Below are 17,230 nucleotides of genomic sequence, written 5' to 3'. Positions count from 1 at the left end.
ATGTATATTAAGGTTTATTTTTGTCTTTTGGGTTTATGCTGTATGGCTGTCTGGAATGGGGGGAATTGTGTGTTAAACCCAATAAAAAGTTGTTGTTTTTTTTAAGTTAAAAAGAAAACAGCCTCTACATCTGTTTGTGATTGTGTTGTCTTTCTGCCTGCACAGAGATTTATCCAGGACCCATATGCCACCACATTTGGTGGATTCTCCAAAGTCACCAATTTCTTCAAGGCAGCCCTTCGACCTCCAGATTCCTCCGCCTACTCGCGTACTGCTCAGGATCCCAGTTTCCCCCTCCAGCCCGATGAAGAGCCCGGCTTCGAACTCATCACATGTGTAAGAGAAGGAGTCAAAAAAACAATTTAGAGCACCAGTCATGTCTAAAAGACAGACACTATAGATTGTTATAATGTTAGTAGACATAGTGTTTGCATCTGTCTTTCCATTTAGGGGGTAGAACTCGGTCCCAGACCAGACGTAACCAGGGGAGAACCTATGGACAAATGGCAGGAGTTTCTGGACCCACAGGGGCGAGTGAAGAACCCAGAGGGGATCAAAAAGCTTGTGTTCAGAGGGGTAAGACAGTAACAGTAGCAGTATATCTCCTATCTGGAAGACACACTTGGTTTATTTTTTTCAAACTTCTATTCTACCAGATGTGTGGTGGTGGTTCGGTTTATACCGATTTCTTGTCCATTGCAGGGGCTCACACCTAACTTCTGGAGGAACGGGAGGGTTTGGGAAGTTCCTCCTGCGGCTTGTTATCCAGGGAACAGCATCCTACCAAGGAAAGGGGAGGACCATTCTGCGGGTTCAAACCGTTTAGGTGTTTTTATTACTGAGGCTATCTCATCCTAACCCTGGGGGGCGGGGGGGTTGGGGAATACGTCATTGCTTTCTTGCCGAGAGATAGATGAGAAGATTAAAATCACTCTTGTGTCTTGTCGGTTAATACCGCTAGCAGCCATTTAGCTTGCCAGTTGCCAGGCAACCAGCGGAGACTCCAGGAAGTGACTGCATTTGGCCAAGAAACAGCCACACACACATTTTTTTCGCACTTCAGTTTTTGTACAGATTACACAAACGAGATGTAACGTGTTAATGAGTGAACTTTAGAGATGTTGTCAGGTGGATTTTGTTACTTTTAGACAGCAGGGTGTACGTGGAGTCTTAAAAAGTCTTAAATATAATTATGACAAGTATTAAAACATTATTTGATGAGTTGTATAAAGTTGCATTTTTCAATCTCACTTTTTTGGGAAAAAATTTATTAATCATGCTCTAACAACTACAAAACGAAATTGACATGAAACCAATACTGATTTTCCTCCATATCCTTCCTTTTATTTAGCTAGTAAGCATTTAAAATTGGTCTTAAATTGTATTCGTAGTGGTCTTAAAAGGTTTTTTAATCTAACTTGTTGAAACCTGCACAAACTCTGGTTCAGCCTAGCTAGCCTTTCCTCCCTGTTTGCAGTCTTTGTGCTAAGCTAACTGGCCATTGCTTCATATTTGCGTCACAGTGTGGTATCAAGCTTCTCATCTAGCTCTCGGCAAGAAAGCGAATAAGCGTAGATTTCCTTTAGGAAGTCGGTGACTGTAATGCCTTTCTGTGTCTGCAGGGATGAGTATTTCAGAATGAAGGTGCAGTGGAAGTCAGTCAGCGAAGAGCAGGAGATGAGGAACTCTCTCCTCAGAGGATACAGAAGCCTGATAGGTCAGTCCTGCAATCTGTCCAAAAACAGCAGATCTGTTCACTGACTCAGTCAGCTGCCTGTGAGAGCTGCAGTAGATTTTGAAGTTGAACTTGTCTTTGTTCTGTTGTGACAGAGAGAGATGTCAGCAGGACAGACCGACACAATACGTTCTTCTCTGGGAACGACAATCCAGGCCTGACTCTGCTTCATGACGTGCTGATGACATACTGCATGTACAACTTTGATCTTGGTGTGTATTTCTACATTGTTAGCAAACGAAGGTGCACCAATACTAATCGCATTTCAGTACTAATACGGATGTAAATGCAACAAAAGCAAGTTATTTCTTGTAAAGTAGTTGCTGGAACAAGAGCATTGTATGTCTTTAATCGGATTATGTGCTTACAAATGCTTCGTAGTCTAACTAATCCTAAAAAAATAATCCCAAAATACAGATGTTTTTGTTGCTTACAGTTCACTTCATGACCATTAAAGGGATGTTTTAGGTTCATGTTTCTCAAACGTTTCGATGTCAAGGACCCCCAAACTGATACACATCAGGCTGTGGACCAGTATTTGATAAGATGTACTCTCAGGGTTCCCAGATATTCCATAACTGTCTATTCTGATGGAAGATTAACATTAAAGAGTGTGAAACATATGAACAATAGTCATACCTATTCATTCTCTCAGTAGGCTTACTTCTAGTCAAATAATAATAGTGAAATTCAAATATTTTTCCATTTTTCTGGGCAACTCTTAGTTGAAAACTACTGTTTTAGATGATTTGAGTTGGTAGTAATCATTCAGTAGAACCTGTCCATGTCACCTTAACACTGTTGTTTACATCCACCCAGGTTATGTCCAGGGGATGAGTGATCTCCTTTCTCCTCTCCTGTTTGTCACCCAGAATGAGGTGGAGTCCTTCTGGTGTCTGACAGGCTTCATGGAGCTGGTGGTTAGTAGTAATATCTGTCTTTTTTTTTTTAGGAAACCTGTGACCTTATTTGAATTTCAGTCAAAAACAAGTTTAGTTTCGGTTGTTCCATCTACTTGCATTAAATAGAGGCATCAAAGGTCATTTAGTGGCTGTACAGCTGTGTCACTGGATTCACAGGAATCAGTGATTCAGCTCAGCACAAACTCAAAACAGAAAGATTGACTCAAAAGCTTGAATACAAACCTTATTGTTCTTGCTTTGTGCGGTCAGTTAAATGTTTCCAGTGTTGCTTCATCAGCAGTTCTGATTTTAAATGAATCCAGAAAGCTCACACTGTTAAATGTGTGGGTTGGATGACTTTCAGTTTGATCTTTGTTAAGTTGTCAAACTGAATAAATATATATAAATAACTGTATTTTGAAATGTGTTCAGTTATGAGTAAATTAGTCCATTTCCATGTAGAAAACTGTCGACTTGAGGTCACTGAGTGTCTTAAGTCTTTCCCCTTTCCCTCTGCAGCACCAGAACTTTGAAGAGTCTCAGGAGGCCATGAAGCAGCAGCTCCTTCAGCTCAGTGTCCTGCTGAAGGCTCTGGACCCGGAGCTGTGTGACTTCCTGGGTTAGTCAGCTAATACTCATCGGCATAGCAGAAGTTATTAGGACAGTGCAAAGAAAGGTAGAGCGGAAACAAGACTAAAGCAGATGAGAGGCTATTGTATGGTATTATGCATCATACATTATGTATTAAAGTACACACACTCATCTGCAGATGGGGTGCACACCATGTTAATATTCATGATAGTATCAGTGTATGCTAAAAGAGGAAGTGAATTTCCAGTGTAAAATGTTCTTAAGACAAAACTCCTAATATTACTTGTTTACAAGAAGATCATTGTTCTTTTTTTATTGGTCTTAAAATTACAAAAAAACAAAAGCTCTTTGTTCCATCAGATTCTCAGGACAGCGGCTCGCTTTGCTTCTGTTTCCGCTGGCTGCTCATCTGGTTCAAGAGAGAGTTTTCCTTTGAGGACATCCTCATCTTGTGGGAGGTGAGTGCACCACAGCTGCATTTACTTATATATATGGGTATTTTTATTATGTTAAAACATGCTAAATTATTGTCAAGTGAGATAAACAGTCCAGTCCTGAACCTTGATGGTGTTTAAGACTGTACCTGACTGAATTTTGTCAGTTGAATTGGCTGTTCAGTATAAGATTACATCAAGATTTGATATTCGTTCCTCTTTCTTTCAGTTCAGCACCACATTAAACTCCTATATCAGCAGTTCCAGCAGGAAGTGTGGCTACATGAGTCTCATGTTTTAATGCCTTTTTGTCATTTGTGATGTGAAAAGTGTGCGTCCTGCTCATAGTTCAGTTATAAAGGAAACCACGGAGCGTCTGTCTTGCCGGCTTGCTGAGAGCGTTGTCAGCCGTAGAGTCAATCACAGTTGGCAGCAGTAGAGGAGGTTGTACCACCGTCTGGTTCAAAAGATTTAGCCACCTTCACTGTCAGTCAGCAGAGCAGAGAGCATCGGAGCAGCCATCAGACTGGAGCTGTGCTGCCCTGCCTCACGTTGTCCAGCTTCACGCTGCCCCCCGTCAGCTATCACTCTCCACTTCCATTTAGTTAACCCATTTAGGTTATTTTGTGTCTCGGTTAGTAAAGTTTACAGCCTGCCATGCTGTCACTATGTGTACAATTACAGAGCTAAAAAACAAAAGTGCAGAGATTAGACTGACAAAATGGGAGTTAACTTGCGATCTTCTTGTGTTCTCTTATGATGTTGATGTTATTGTGCAACTTCTTATGTAGCAAAATGTGTTTTGTAACATCCTCTTGTCTTCCTCAGGTCCTCTGGACTCGTCTTCCGTGTGACAACTTCCACCTGCTGATCGCCTGTTCAATCCTGCAGTCCCAGAGAGGAGAGCTGATTGGCTCAGACCACGACTTCAACACTATTCTGAAGGTCTGTACTGTGTGTGTTTGTGAATGTGAGACAGGAGTTCAGTTACTTGTCTATAACTTGTGTGAATTCTCTTCAGCACATCAATGAGTTGACGATGAAGTTGGACCTGCAGAGTGTTCTGCGTGGAGCAGAAGCCATCTACCTACAGCTGACTCAGTGCAAGGTAAGAGGTGCTAGGGCCAGTAAGATTCATCACGTAGTCAAAGTCTGTGTCCAAATTTGATTTTGCAGTTGTGGTTATAATAAAGAAACATTTCTAGAGCAAAAGTGTATTTTCAAAGTTAAATCTAAAAAATAGTCTCTATGGAAGCTTCTCCTCTCCAAGCCCGAATCTGAAAATGGAAAATGACTCTTTGCCTGAACACTAAAAGGCCACAACCTTTCATGAGGGATCACAAGGAGACATTTCTTCATTTCAAAGGGTCACAGGGCAGAAATGATGGGGCTGTAGTGTATTTGTGTCCCCAATTTTAGGACAAAAAAGAGCTCTTTAGTGTTATGAGTCAAGTCTTTACACGCAAACATTACCTTTTGTGTTCTTATTTCCTAATTTGTTAGACAAACGTAAGTATATTTTTAGAAATTAAATGGTATATGCACATGCGCCACAATAATGATAATCAGTCATTTCTGTTTCATTAAGTTCATATTACACACTGTTTATACTGTATACTGCTCTATCCATCAATTGTAGCTTTTTCCAATTTAAAAATGTTCCAGCAGTTTCATTTCTCTGTATCCTTTTAGAGTTTAGTATATCTGTGCCTCACTAATGTTTTATAAGTGGATCAGTTGCATTTCAGACACCACATTAGAAAAAAATAGGGGGGATTTATAAATAATAAATTGTTTTTTTCAGGTTTTCCACATAGTAAATCTGACAGTAAAAAACAGTATTAGCATGCATATTGCATGAATTTGACACCTCTTCTCTTCCTCTGCGCTCCCCAGGAGCTTCCCCTCAAGGTGCAGCAGGTTCTGGGTCTCTACATCCCCTCCAGCTCTGAGGAGGACAGCACAGACTCGCAGGCCAGCGAGACACAGCGCCTCCTCAGCCAATCGCAGGCTGGAGCTGCTTCGTCTAATTCAGCATGCGGTCCCACCTCTCCCTGAACCTGCAGGCCAGCTGATGGACTGACAGTCATTGAGAAATGTATGGAAGATGTTTATATATAAAAAAATATATATATATACTGTGTATGATCCAATGGAAGAATGAAGACTGTTGTTACTGTTTGTCAGGGACAGGGGGCGATGTTGAGGGTTTTTTTTTCTTTTAATGTACTCATGAATGTTACAATTCAAGATGTTTAAACACTATAGTCGTGCTTGCAGTGCTCTTTCTTTCTGTATGTTATCCTCCTCTTTTTTTGTCACTTGTTTACATGTCCTGTGTCTCTGCTGAACCGTTCTGCCATCCTTTCTGCTTTCCGTCCTCCTTCTCATGCTGCTGTTTTACCTTTTTCCCAAATTATTTAACAATTGTATGCGTCTCTGCTTGTCACTTGTGTTGCAGTGTACTTTCAGTGCGTTTTGTTATGTTTGGTTGAGATTTTCCCTTGCGTCCCCTCGCCACAGTTCCTGAAAAAGGGAAGAAGTTGAAGGATAAGCTCACTGGCAGCGCCTTGTTAGTACTGTATGATGCCATTCCAGCCCTATGCAAAGTTTTTGCATGCCTTATAGGTTTCACAAGTGGCGTGGTAATATTTTAAGCCTTGTAATTATCTGTATTATGTCATAACGTTTTCATCCGCTCATTATTACCAAATAAATGGTTGAATCTTAATGAAGCAAGGTATAACTTTATGTTTTTTACTTTCAGGCACCAGTCTGTCTCTCCCAGCAGGTCTACTCACAGCCGGCATCTTGATTATTTATTTCTGTACGTAGTATAGACCACTGCCAGATATTACAGACTCCACAATTACCATAAAGCTGAATCATCACCTCTTTAAAATGCTTTCAACAAAAAACGAACATTATAACTTTCCTGAGGGTAGCATTTATTGCAGGGCTGTTAAAATATAATATAATATAAACCTGCAACTGAGCAAAGATAGGTTCTAATATAAATACATTAAACTTGACGAGAAATGAGACAAAACAACGGGAAAGTGAAGAAACTCTTACAAAACAGCACTAATGTAACAAGAAAACATTCAAAAAAGCAAAAATCAACAAGAAATCACAGTAAACACAAACAATGATCCAAGAAAATTACCATAAAACTCAGTGACAAGCGCCAGATCATTCATGACTGATCCCTCTTTAAAATCTGTTTCACCTTGAGTGTAAAATGATCCAGTAATGATCCATTTATCTGTAGAGAAAGAGTTCATTGTATTGATCCCCGAACAGAAACAGAGTTACTGAGCCAGAAACCCTGAGAGGTGCCACCATGTCACTGAGCACTTAAGGAGCCTGATTATTTAGACATCTATGAGTTTAATAAAGCTAATTTAATGAAATAATCTAAACCTATTTACGGTAACACTTAATTTTTTTTCCTCCTATTAGCAAACTTGTAGTATTTGGTTTATAAAACAATATAACGTTGTAAGCAGATTGAGGTCTTTTTAAGTGTATATTGATGTCTTTGTCAACAACTTAAACTGACATAAACATAATGAATAATAGTTGTATTTAAGTTAAAAATTAAGTTATAATTGTTGAAAACATTAATTAACACTTGAAATTCTTTTTTTCAAATTTTAAAAAGACAATCTGAGAAATAGTAATTATTCCAGTGTAACAGTAACAACTGTTTGTTTATGTGGTGTTTTAACTTGTGAACTGGTTAAACTTTGGCCTTTCCCCTCTCCTCCCCCACTGGCCAGCAGGTGTCTGTGTGAGGTGAATGGCTGAGGGGAAAATAGGACCTCTGTTCTCCACTGTCCCGGGAAATGAGCTGGAAAATGAGGGGCGGGGAACCACACCCCCTTCTCAGGACCCGCTGCACTCCTCTTTTGGCTCGTCGCTGTCTCTGTCACCCTCGATCCCTGTTGTTTGAATACAGCTGCGATGTATGAATTTAGCAGGGTGCTTAAACAGGCCGACGATCTGTCACTCTGCCCCTCCCCTCCCTCCGTCCACCCCAGCCTGACCTCACTTGACTGGCAGAGCCAAACTTACTCAGTCCTTCATTCAAACTCAATCTGCTTTCAGCCCCTCTCAAAGCCTGTTTTATAGGCGAAGGCCTTGTCGACAGCTTTAAACCCCATATTCTCTCACTAATGCTACAATCGACTAAGTGTTAGAGGATTATGGCCTCTTCGTGTTGTCATTATGCTGAGTGACTTTGAAAAGCTGTTATCTGCAGTAGATGATGTGGTTGAAGCTTCATGCTTGAGATTTGAGCCTGATTGAGTAGTATGGCATCAGCAAAATGTACTTCAAGTATCAAAAGTAAAAGTACTCATAGTGCAGTAAAATGGTTTTTGGATTAATGCTTCTGCTGTAAGGTTGAGCTAATTTTAACTACTTTATATACTGTTGGGTAGTCTACAGCAATACATCATAATCTTTAAGATCGGTATATGTTTGTAGCGTCACTTTAAATAGTTTATTTAGTTGAAGAAGTAGGAGGATTTTCTCAACCCATGAAGGAACTCTTCAGTTTATCAAAAGAATCAGAATCACAGGGAGGGTATAAATTGTAATCTGAAAAGTAACTAAAGCTGTCAGACAAAATGCAGGGGAGTAGAAAGTACAAGCATAAAAATGGAAGTAGAAGTACCTAAAATTTGTACTTAATTACAGTACTTGAGTAAATGTGCTAGTTAAATTCCATCGCTGTGTGGCACTTTACATTTCTCGAGGTGCGTTTGGTGATTTTACCAGTTTCATTATTATTCGGCCTGTTTTATACACTAGTGATGTTTTATAGTCTTTTATTTTAAGTTTAATTTAAACACTTTTTAAATTATGCAGATGAGTATAAATTACATAAACTGTCTCTACATATTTTTTACCTGCAGAAGAGAGTCCCACCTTATCAGGTTGACTCACGACTTTATAAGAGTATTTTAAAGGTGAAACTATTGCTGTGTTGATAAAGGTAGACTGTAAGACACAGTCTGGTCACAGGGGTCACAGGGTGAACATTATTGCCACTGATATCTGCCTCCACATTGATGGTTTAGACTCTTCAGAGCCAGCTGCAATAAATTTAAAACATTATTTTTTAATATAACTGGAATTACCAAGAAGATAATCCCAGTCTTATTATCCTATTTTCTGGTTTAACTTGTTTTAATTTGTTTTAACTTACTTCATTCTGTATTTATTGTTATTGTGTGCTACTCTTTCTAAATCATATTAATGAATTAAACCGTGATGTTTCTCTTAACTGTATTCCACTTGTTTTGGACAGTAAAGTCAACATCTGCTCTGAGTCTTTTGTGCTAACAGTGTTTTTGTTTCCGATATATTGAACCCAAAAGTGTCTTATTTAAAAAGCAGGAATTCCAGCCATGCAACGACAAAGTGTGTCCATATGGCAGCAGGTTCTGTTACTCAGTGTCTGTGGAAAGGGTTCCTCACTGCTATAAATTCAGAAATTGAAATTTAGCTGTACAATATAGTAAAAATCTTTTTTTTCTGGAATTCCTATTTGTAAAATGTGAAATCTAGTTTCTGTTAATGTTGGGTGTTAACCATATTATACCACTACTGACAGCTTCTCTTTACCTATAATATATATGTTTGTTGTGGTGGAATTTGACTATGTGCATTTACTGCAGTAGTGCAACTACTGTACTCAAATACAAATTTTTAGATAGTATTAGGTAGTATTTCCATTTTCTGCCACTTTATACTTCTGTTTGACTACAAATATGGAAATACTGCACTTTATACTGCACTACATTATTTGACAACTGCAGTTACTTTACAGATTAAGATTTTAAAACAACAAAAACATATGATGAGTTTATTGAATATAGATTACACTCCCCAACCAAACATAAAATAGCTAAATTGACCTCCATCTCAACCACCTACAACAGTAAAATGTTACTTATACATGAATGCATCAGTATTTATAATGTAATATATAATGGTAGAAGACTCATTCATGTCTGCACCATGAATACCTTTGATAATTTTGCTAATAATACTATATTAATACTTTAAATTCTAAATTAAAATTAAAATTTAATAAAAATACGTGATTTTAGTAGTGAAGTGAAATTTCCAGTGCAGGACCCTTTGTAATTAAGTTTTTATATTGCAGTCTTGCTATTTTTACTTAGTAAAGGATCTGAATACGTCCTCCACTGCTGTATGTCAGATAAAATATAAAAGTATCAGTCAAAATGATGTCTTATTGAGTTAAAGCAAAGTAACTTAATTACATTCATGATAATCTTTCTAAGAAATATAGTAGAGTTTCTAATATTCTCCTCAAATGTCCTGATAAACAGACTTGATGGAATCATGTCCAATAAAATTAATTTAGTTATTTTTATCACAAAAAAGTTTCAATAAGTTTTAAATCCGATATTATGAACCTGAATCAGTCATAGTTAGTGAAGATGCTCTTCAGCTCTACGTTGAATAGAGCATGAATAATTGATGCTCAGCTGAAATCAAGTCATGCTGGTGTCCTGGTGGCCGTCCATTTAACTCCTATTAGAAACATGAGCTGCCATTGAAAACCTTAATGTGTGAATAGCCACCTGTAATGACTGTCAAATACAATCTGTATTCTCCACTGGTGAGTGCGACCCCATTGTGACCATCAGAGGAGTCCCCGGGGAGTGTGTGAAAAGTGTGTCTACCCCATGAATGTGTGGAGTGTGTGTGAGTGTGGGGAGCCAGCAGCAGGCAGAAGGCCAGGAGCTGTTGTCTGACACTGATTTGTAAAGGGAGACAATACGGCTCATTGACCTGCCCGGCTCCACTGTCTGTTGCACATACCTCGCCCAGCCCTCCCCAGTGGCTTCGCTGCTCTTTAAACACGAGCAGCAGATTGCCACAGGCGCAGGGAGGGGAGGCCAATGGGACACAGGTTGCTTTGACAATGAGAAACCTCAGAGAAAAGAGGGAGAGAGGGGGCAGAGTCAAACTTTGATGAACACATTTACAGAGAAAAAATATAGAAACCTTATTTTTACCAGCTGCAGCTTTTAAATCGCTTCTCAAAAAAATCTATTAATGATTTGTCATCAGTTTTATTATTGTTGTTGTTTTTATCTTATATTATTACTGTTTTAACTTAGAAATGTGATCCTATACTACAAAATATAAGATAAATACAGTATTAGAGTCCTGTTTCCCCCTAAATCTTAATCATGTTTGGTTCATGAAATGTCAGAAAACAGTGAAAGAAATTCCAAGAAAGTCCAGTGTCTTCAAATCATTTGTTTTGTACAAAATTAGTCAATTTACCATCACTTAAAACTGAAATAATCTCATTTGAGAAGTTGGAACTTGGCAAAAAAATTTAATTATTAGTCTATTATCACAATTGTTTCTGATTAATATTCTGTTGATTAAATAATTGATTAATTTAGTATTTATTTCAGCTTTATTTTCCTTTACTGATTGCTTAATTTTAATCATTTCTCCTGAGGAGGTAAGACTAGTTTTATTGTGTATTTCACAAGATTAAAGTAAAAATTAATGAAATGTCTAATTAAAAGAAATACAACAACAGTATTGTTCTTATTATTATTAATAATTATACATTAAAATATTCAGTGCAAAAATAATAATAAGTAAAAACAAAAATAATCTGAACCAAAATGAAGTTAAACATTAAACTAAAGTGCATGTAATAAACATCAGTAGTGGAGGATATTGATCTAACAGCAGCAGGATTTAACATCCATCCAGACTCTGACACATTTCCTCTCGTGCTCGCGTTGTAAACAAACACCATCACCCTTTTGTCATCCATTCCCATTGTCAGAGTCTGGATGTGACCTTTTCTCTCCTCTCCCTGCCTCTCACCCCTCGTAGCCTTTTCTTTTCCTCCCTTCTCTCTTTCACTGCCGATGACAAGCTGTTGCTCTGTCCCTGCGGGCCACTCCCTCACTTGTCTGCTCCTCTTTTCTCCTCCCCTGCCTTCCTCTCTTCCCTGCTCTCCTTCTTTCTCCCTCTCCCCACCTGTTGGAGCAATTGTTGCACAGACCATATTGTTGTCTTCTTATTATTTTATGTCAGTCAAGAGGGTCCCTGCCCCTTTTCTACGGCCTTTTCCCATCCCTCTGTGCCACTCCCTTTTTCTCTCTCCCTGCTGGGTATAAAACTCAGAGACAAGAGTGGAGGAGTGATATTCAGCTGAGCACCACAGGAAGTCACAACTATTTCAACAAGGACAAAGCTGCAGGGGTTTCCCAGCTTCCGGTTACCTGCACAACATTCAACTTCCTCAGGTGACAGAGGGACACTAGCTGCTGCATTTCTTTGGACATAAACAAGTTTATATTTTACCCAGCAGGCTGTGCAAATGGACAAAAGCATGTCTGTGTCTCTGTGGTGTGAGGAGGTGGAGGATGACCAGAGCCAGGAACAGAGCCAGACCGAGGCACAGGCCCAGGGACACATCACAGGCTCGTCCCAGCTGCGAGCCGCCTGGGACCCCACTGTGTCTGGGCATCGAGTGATCCAGAGGCTGCTTCATGTGGAGGAGAGGTACATGCCCTCCCTGCTCTACATCACCCTCATCCAGCGGGATCCAGAGCGCAGGGAGGAGCTCGCCAAATGGGCCCTGGAGGTATGAAAGTCTCTCCATGCTCCAGTTTCTCCGTTTACCTCATGGTGCTGGATGTCATCGTGGCAGCTGTGATTCTGATGCCTCACATCTTTTTTTTTTCTTCTCTCCAGGTGTGCTGTGAATGTGGCTGTGATGAAGCAGTATTCCCCCTGTCTGTCTCTCTGATGGACAGGTTCCTGTCTGCCTCTTTGTCTATACCTGTCTCACCGTACTGCCTGGCTGCTGGCTGCATCCTCATCGCCTCCAAACTTGCAGAGTGCGACAACGTCAACGCTGATACTCTCTGTGCTGCAGCTGAATACAGCTTTCAGCCTTCCAGCCTGCGGGTGAGTCAGTCACACAGCATCCACACAGTAGCTAATGGAAAACCTTAAAGACCCTCTTTTTCGGGGGTCCTTAATATTGCCACCTTTAATCCCACTTGCAATGACATTGAGTGTAAACTCAGTTAAACCTTGATTTTAAATTTAGAATACACATCTTTAACAGTGTTATTATTCTTCAACCTATAAACTGTATAACACAAATGATAAGAAGGTTTCACTGATTTGTCTCTTTTGATGATTGTGTGCCTTAGTACATCCAACTGGAAGACAACACATAAAACTTAAATTTCTTTTAACATTTCTTTCAAAATTACAGATTACTTCATTTGTATTTGACCGATCAATCGAAGAACCCAAAGTGATGCGTATGGATGACACTGACAAAATAATTAGGGATGCAACTAATGGCTGTTTTCATTATCAGTTACACTTAAATAACCTTTTTGTCAATTATTCTATGAAATTTCAGAAAAAAGGGAAAACATTCCAATCACAACTTTCCAGAGTGTACGATGAAATATTAAAATACCTTGTTTTGTCTGATAGAAAGTCCTAAACCCAAAGGATTTAAGTTTCAGAAGCTGGAACCTGAGAAACTGGATCTTTTCTTCCACAATTTCTGCTTAATAAATGATGGAAAGTTATCAAAATAGCTGCTGTCAATCAACTAATTGATTTACCACAATGCTTAATACTTTAATTCAATTGGTGCTTTCATACAATTTTAAATTATATGATATGATGAACCAGCAGAGGCATTCATTGTTTCAGTCAGTTAGAAACAGTCAAATGAGCTCATAGAATTGTATCACTGAACTCTAATGCAGAGTTTAACAGAAGAAGACTAACTAACAATGCATACATCTTTTATGATATCAGTTGTAACATCACAATCTCTATTCTAACAATGTTTTCCAATTACACAGTCCTTTCTGTTTCCTAAATGCACCTATTTTCTCTCCATTAGGAAATGGAGCGTGTCATCCTCGCCACCCTCCGGTGGGATACAGCAGCAGTGACTCCACAGGACTTCCTCCCACATTTTCTTGCCTCCGTGGTGGGGAGAGGAGATGGAGACAGCAGTGACTCTGAGGGGGAGCTGCTCTCCACCACCCTGCGGCGGCACAGCGACACACTGGCTGCCATGTGTGCCTGTGACTCCCGCTTTCTTGGAGCACCACCGTCACTTGTTGCTGCAGCATCACTGAATTGTGCCCTGCGAGGTCTGGGCAGCAAGGGCCCCACTCAGCTAGCTGTTTTGAGTGAAGCACTGGCGGAGCTCTGCCAGGCTGACGTGGTGAGTACACCTGCAGTAATGAGGCTGTACATAGGCCTGTTTGTTTGATTTGATGGGATTTAGAGTGCAGGGGATGAGAGTTGTAGGAATAACCAGTTTTAAGCAAATAGACTTGGAATAATTGTGTTTTGAGTGACCTGTCTATTCTATACTGATGCCAAATGCAGAAAGAGACTTGCATCTGTAGAAAAAATCATTGATTTTCTCCATGTCTTGCATCACAGGTAGTGCTGCAGTGCTACAGCGAGATGATCGAATATGCCCTCCGACAGCGGCTGAGGAGTGGGCTTCAGCAGGGCCCCATGGAGAAAGATGAAGAGGTGGAGGACGAAAGGGCAGGGACACCTACTGACATGAGAGACATTGATTTCTAAACGCTGACTCGACCATTGCATTGAACATGTGAATCAATCAAAACTTCTCAAGCTAATCAGTCAAACTGATATGAATTGATTGTGACCTCAAAATGCTCCGACATGTTTTTATATTTTGGAATTATTTTATTGAGTGACTTGTTAATTTATTTTTTACTTTATTTATTGGTGAACAATTTTGCAGCTGTGTTTTCTATGTGCCATATTTTATTATCTATTTCTATTAATTTTATTGTAGGCCTAGATGTTATTTTGATGCATTATATTTATACATTTTATTTATTATCAGGTGCCATTGTTGACTCTTTTGATGTTAATTTATTTCAATTTGCCATGACTTTGTGTTTGTGTACTGAATTTAATATACTACAAATCTATTTTTGAAAGCAATTAAACGTTTAAAACGTTTGTACATACTCTGTTTCCATCATGTATTATTACCATTGGGATGATGATACCTTCACTTACTATTCATGGTGTTGTACTTCCGAGCTCTGAGGTCGTGTTACAGGTCAGCCACTAGTGTTACAAATATGTGGTGGCTGATTTCAACTAATAATATGCCAAATGTGTCATTATGAGTTGACATTACGTTCACCGTCTCAACTCGATAATAATCCCACCGCTCACTATCCACGAATAAAATCTGACGGCCCGTATTTCCGACGGTCCCTGAAGGCACCACTTTCTCATGACGTCAATTTTATCCGACGCAAATACAGATCGTGCTTTGGAGCATTGGATCAGATATTAACAACGTACTTGCGGTAAGAGACGAGCTATTTAAAGATAAGTTGTGCTATAACAGATGTTAAACTGTTGTGTTAACACCGGCGGAGTTTAAAGGAGGACTTCTGGGAAACATCGTGAGATATAACGTTAAGAGGGAAACCGCAGGAAGAACTGCGCAGTGGCTAGAAGCGTCTTTAGCTTACTGCACAACCAGAGCCTCTTGCATCACCTGTAAAATTCCGTTTTAAAGAACGAATAGTGTTTAAACATGTTGTGAAAGACGAACATTAATTCCCGTATGCCGCAGGTTTAATCTGGTGGTTATCCCACCTACGGAACGGTCGGTTTTTGTGTCCTCCTTGATCTGCATCCGTTTTAAAGTTAGCTATAGCTGCAAACGCGAATAATATCATATAATACTAAAACTATGTTTAAATAATGTATTTCATTATGTAATAATCCTGGCGTCTGAAGCTACATTTATGCTGTTAATTCAGCTCTCAGAGACGTTTTTCCTGCTGAAAATGGACCCATACGCCAAACTACACTTAAAAAAACATGTTATTAATGTTGCCACTTACAAGCAAAGGCTCACACGTCTAAAAATAAAAACTCCAGACCTTTACTAATATCTAATAAGTCTGCTGGTGAATTCGGCACACAGTGTACACACCAGCCAGCAACCAATTTCACTCAAATTCATTAAAAAAAAAAAGCTGCTAAATTGCTGTTCTCAGTTAGTATCTATGTTTGATGTACAGAATTATCCAGGTTACGATCAGTGTTACTGTCTGTCCAGGTGTGCTTTGGACTTGAGTCATACAGTACTTGGTGACAAATAGTAACATATTATGATAAACACTGTCTGCACTTTTTGATGAAAGTGGAGTGGCCATTGTTTTCCTCGTCTTCCATTACATTACACGATTTAGAGATCAAATGCAGCAGTGTTCAGGCCACTGTAATCCAACCCTTGTATATTAACTTACTATACTACTCAGTTACAAAAGGCACACCTGTGCTGACAGCAGGCAATCACCAGAAACCCTAATATTGGTATAATAAGGTATACCGGATACAAATAAACATGTAAACTCTAAGTTTTTAAAGAAAATATTATCAAAAAACAGAATTAGACACATAAATAGTATTGTTTTATACTTTGCATGCGAACTTGTGTACTTGGATAGGCTTATTTACGATCTAACTAATTCAAGAGTGCATAGCAGTTTGTGAAAGGTCCAAATATCAAAGGATGAATCTGGATTATTTTTTTAATGAAGCGTACCTGGCATACAAGGCATTGCACCAGATACTACTGTTATACAGGAGAACTGACACTCTACAAGGCATTCATCTTTCATAAATTCTCCCACAAGATTGTAGCTTTTCAGCCCAAATGCATACAGTATTGTAATATCCCTTGTTGTTTATTTTGAAGGAGGATGAACGTAAAACCTGGCTGGCTGCTGCTTCTGTCCATCTCTGCTGGGGTCTGGTCAGTGCCTATCGATCGCAATGTAGCCAACGAGGAAGTTAAAGAGGAAGTGCAGGAGGAGAATGGGGTAATGGTCTCAGTAGTCTCAGTCATCCGCCATTTGATGTGTTTTCGGAACATTCGTTTTAGTTTAGAGATTCAGTTTGTTGTGAATAACCCTGTCCTTTACAACCCACTCTTGCAGGACACTGGCCTGTACTACGACCGGTATCTCAGAGAGGTGATTGAGGTTCTGGAGACGGACCCTCACTTCAGAGAGAAACTGCAAACGGCAAACACAGAAGACATCAAGGTCAGCGCTCTTTTCTTACTGTTCCTTCATTCTTCCCCGTTCACCTTTCACAGGCAGCAAGAAGATTGAGAAATTGAATCTGCTCTTCTTACCTGTGACGTCTTTTGTGTCCTCCATCAGAATGGTCGTCTCAGTAAAGAGCTGGACCTGGTCAGTCACCATGTCAGGACTCGCCTGGATGAGCTGAAGCGCCAGGAGGTTTCTCGCCTCCGGATGCTGCTCAAGGCTAAACTGGACAGCACTAACGTACAGAGTGAGTGGACTCGTTTTCCTGTAGACCACTGCAGAGATAATGAGTGTGCATGTGTTTTTACCGCTATAGATGGATTGTATTAGATTTAATTAAAGATCCTGGTGGAAAAATTGGATGCTTGCCATAATAGA

General features: G+C 39.5%; 3 protein-coding genes across 3 annotated transcripts in view; all 3 read left to right on the top strand.

The window, feature by feature from the left end:
* Positions 1 to 6,393, top strand: part of tbc1d17 (TBC1 domain family, member 17) — a 9,080-nt gene extending 2,687 nt beyond the window's left edge. Inside the window, 10 exon segments of the mRNA XM_035655179.1 lie at positions 166 to 336; positions 451 to 658; positions 1,571 to 1,717; positions 1,831 to 1,947; positions 2,555 to 2,655; positions 3,157 to 3,256; positions 3,589 to 3,686; positions 4,491 to 4,607; positions 4,684 to 4,770; positions 5,559 to 6,393. Of these exon segments, the coding sequence (XP_035511072.1) occupies positions 166 to 336; positions 451 to 658; positions 1,571 to 1,717; positions 1,831 to 1,947; positions 2,555 to 2,655; positions 3,157 to 3,256; positions 3,589 to 3,686; positions 4,491 to 4,607; positions 4,684 to 4,770; positions 5,559 to 5,720 (1,308 nt within the window). The 3' untranslated portion in view covers positions 5,721 to 6,393.
* Positions 6,394 to 11,807: 5,414 nt separating this feature from the next.
* On the top strand, positions 11,808 to 14,497 carry ccndx (cyclin Dx). The gene is made up of 4 exons (XM_035655567.1): positions 11,808 to 12,327; positions 12,438 to 12,653; positions 13,621 to 13,954; positions 14,179 to 14,497. Exons 1-4 carry the CDS (start codon positions 12,061 to 12,063, stop codon positions 14,322 to 14,324), a joined length of 963 nt encoding a protein of 320 aa, XP_035511460.1. The 5' UTR covers positions 11,808 to 12,060; the 3' UTR covers positions 14,325 to 14,497.
* Positions 14,498 to 14,943: 446 nt separating this feature from the next.
* nucb1 (nucleobindin 1) overlaps positions 14,944 to 17,230 on the top strand; it is a 5,846-nt gene continuing 3,559 nt past the window's right edge. Inside the window, exons 1-4 of the mRNA XM_035655478.1 lie at positions 14,944 to 15,091; positions 16,498 to 16,621; positions 16,739 to 16,846; positions 16,967 to 17,099. Of these exons, the coding sequence (XP_035511371.1) occupies positions 16,502 to 16,621; positions 16,739 to 16,846; positions 16,967 to 17,099 (361 nt within the window). The 5' untranslated portion in view covers positions 14,944 to 15,091; positions 16,498 to 16,501. The remainder of the gene's footprint in view (positions 15,092 to 16,497; positions 16,622 to 16,738; positions 16,847 to 16,966; positions 17,100 to 17,230) is intronic.

Source organism: Morone saxatilis, unplaced genomic scaffold (assembly GCF_004916995.1).
Source record: "Morone saxatilis isolate NCDOM2014 unplaced genomic scaffold, NCSU_SB_2.0 Contig14, whole genome shotgun sequence".
Lineage (NCBI taxonomy): Eukaryota > Metazoa > Chordata > Actinopteri > Moronidae > Morone > Morone saxatilis.
This window is presented reverse-complemented; position numbering and strand designations above follow the sequence as displayed.

Coding starts and splice junctions, on each gene's coding strand:
- ccndx (XM_035655567.1), top strand. CDS start 12,061: ATGGACAAAAGCATGTCTGTGTCTCTGTGGTGTGAGGAGGTGGAGGAT. Junction 12,328..12,437: donor TCGCCAAATGGGCCCTGGAG/GTATGAAAGTCT, acceptor TCTTCTCTCCAG/GTGTGCTGTGAATGTGGCTG. Junction 12,654..13,620: donor TTCAGCCTTCCAGCCTGCGG/GTGAGTCAGTCA, acceptor TCTCTCCATTAG/GAAATGGAGCGTGTCATCCT.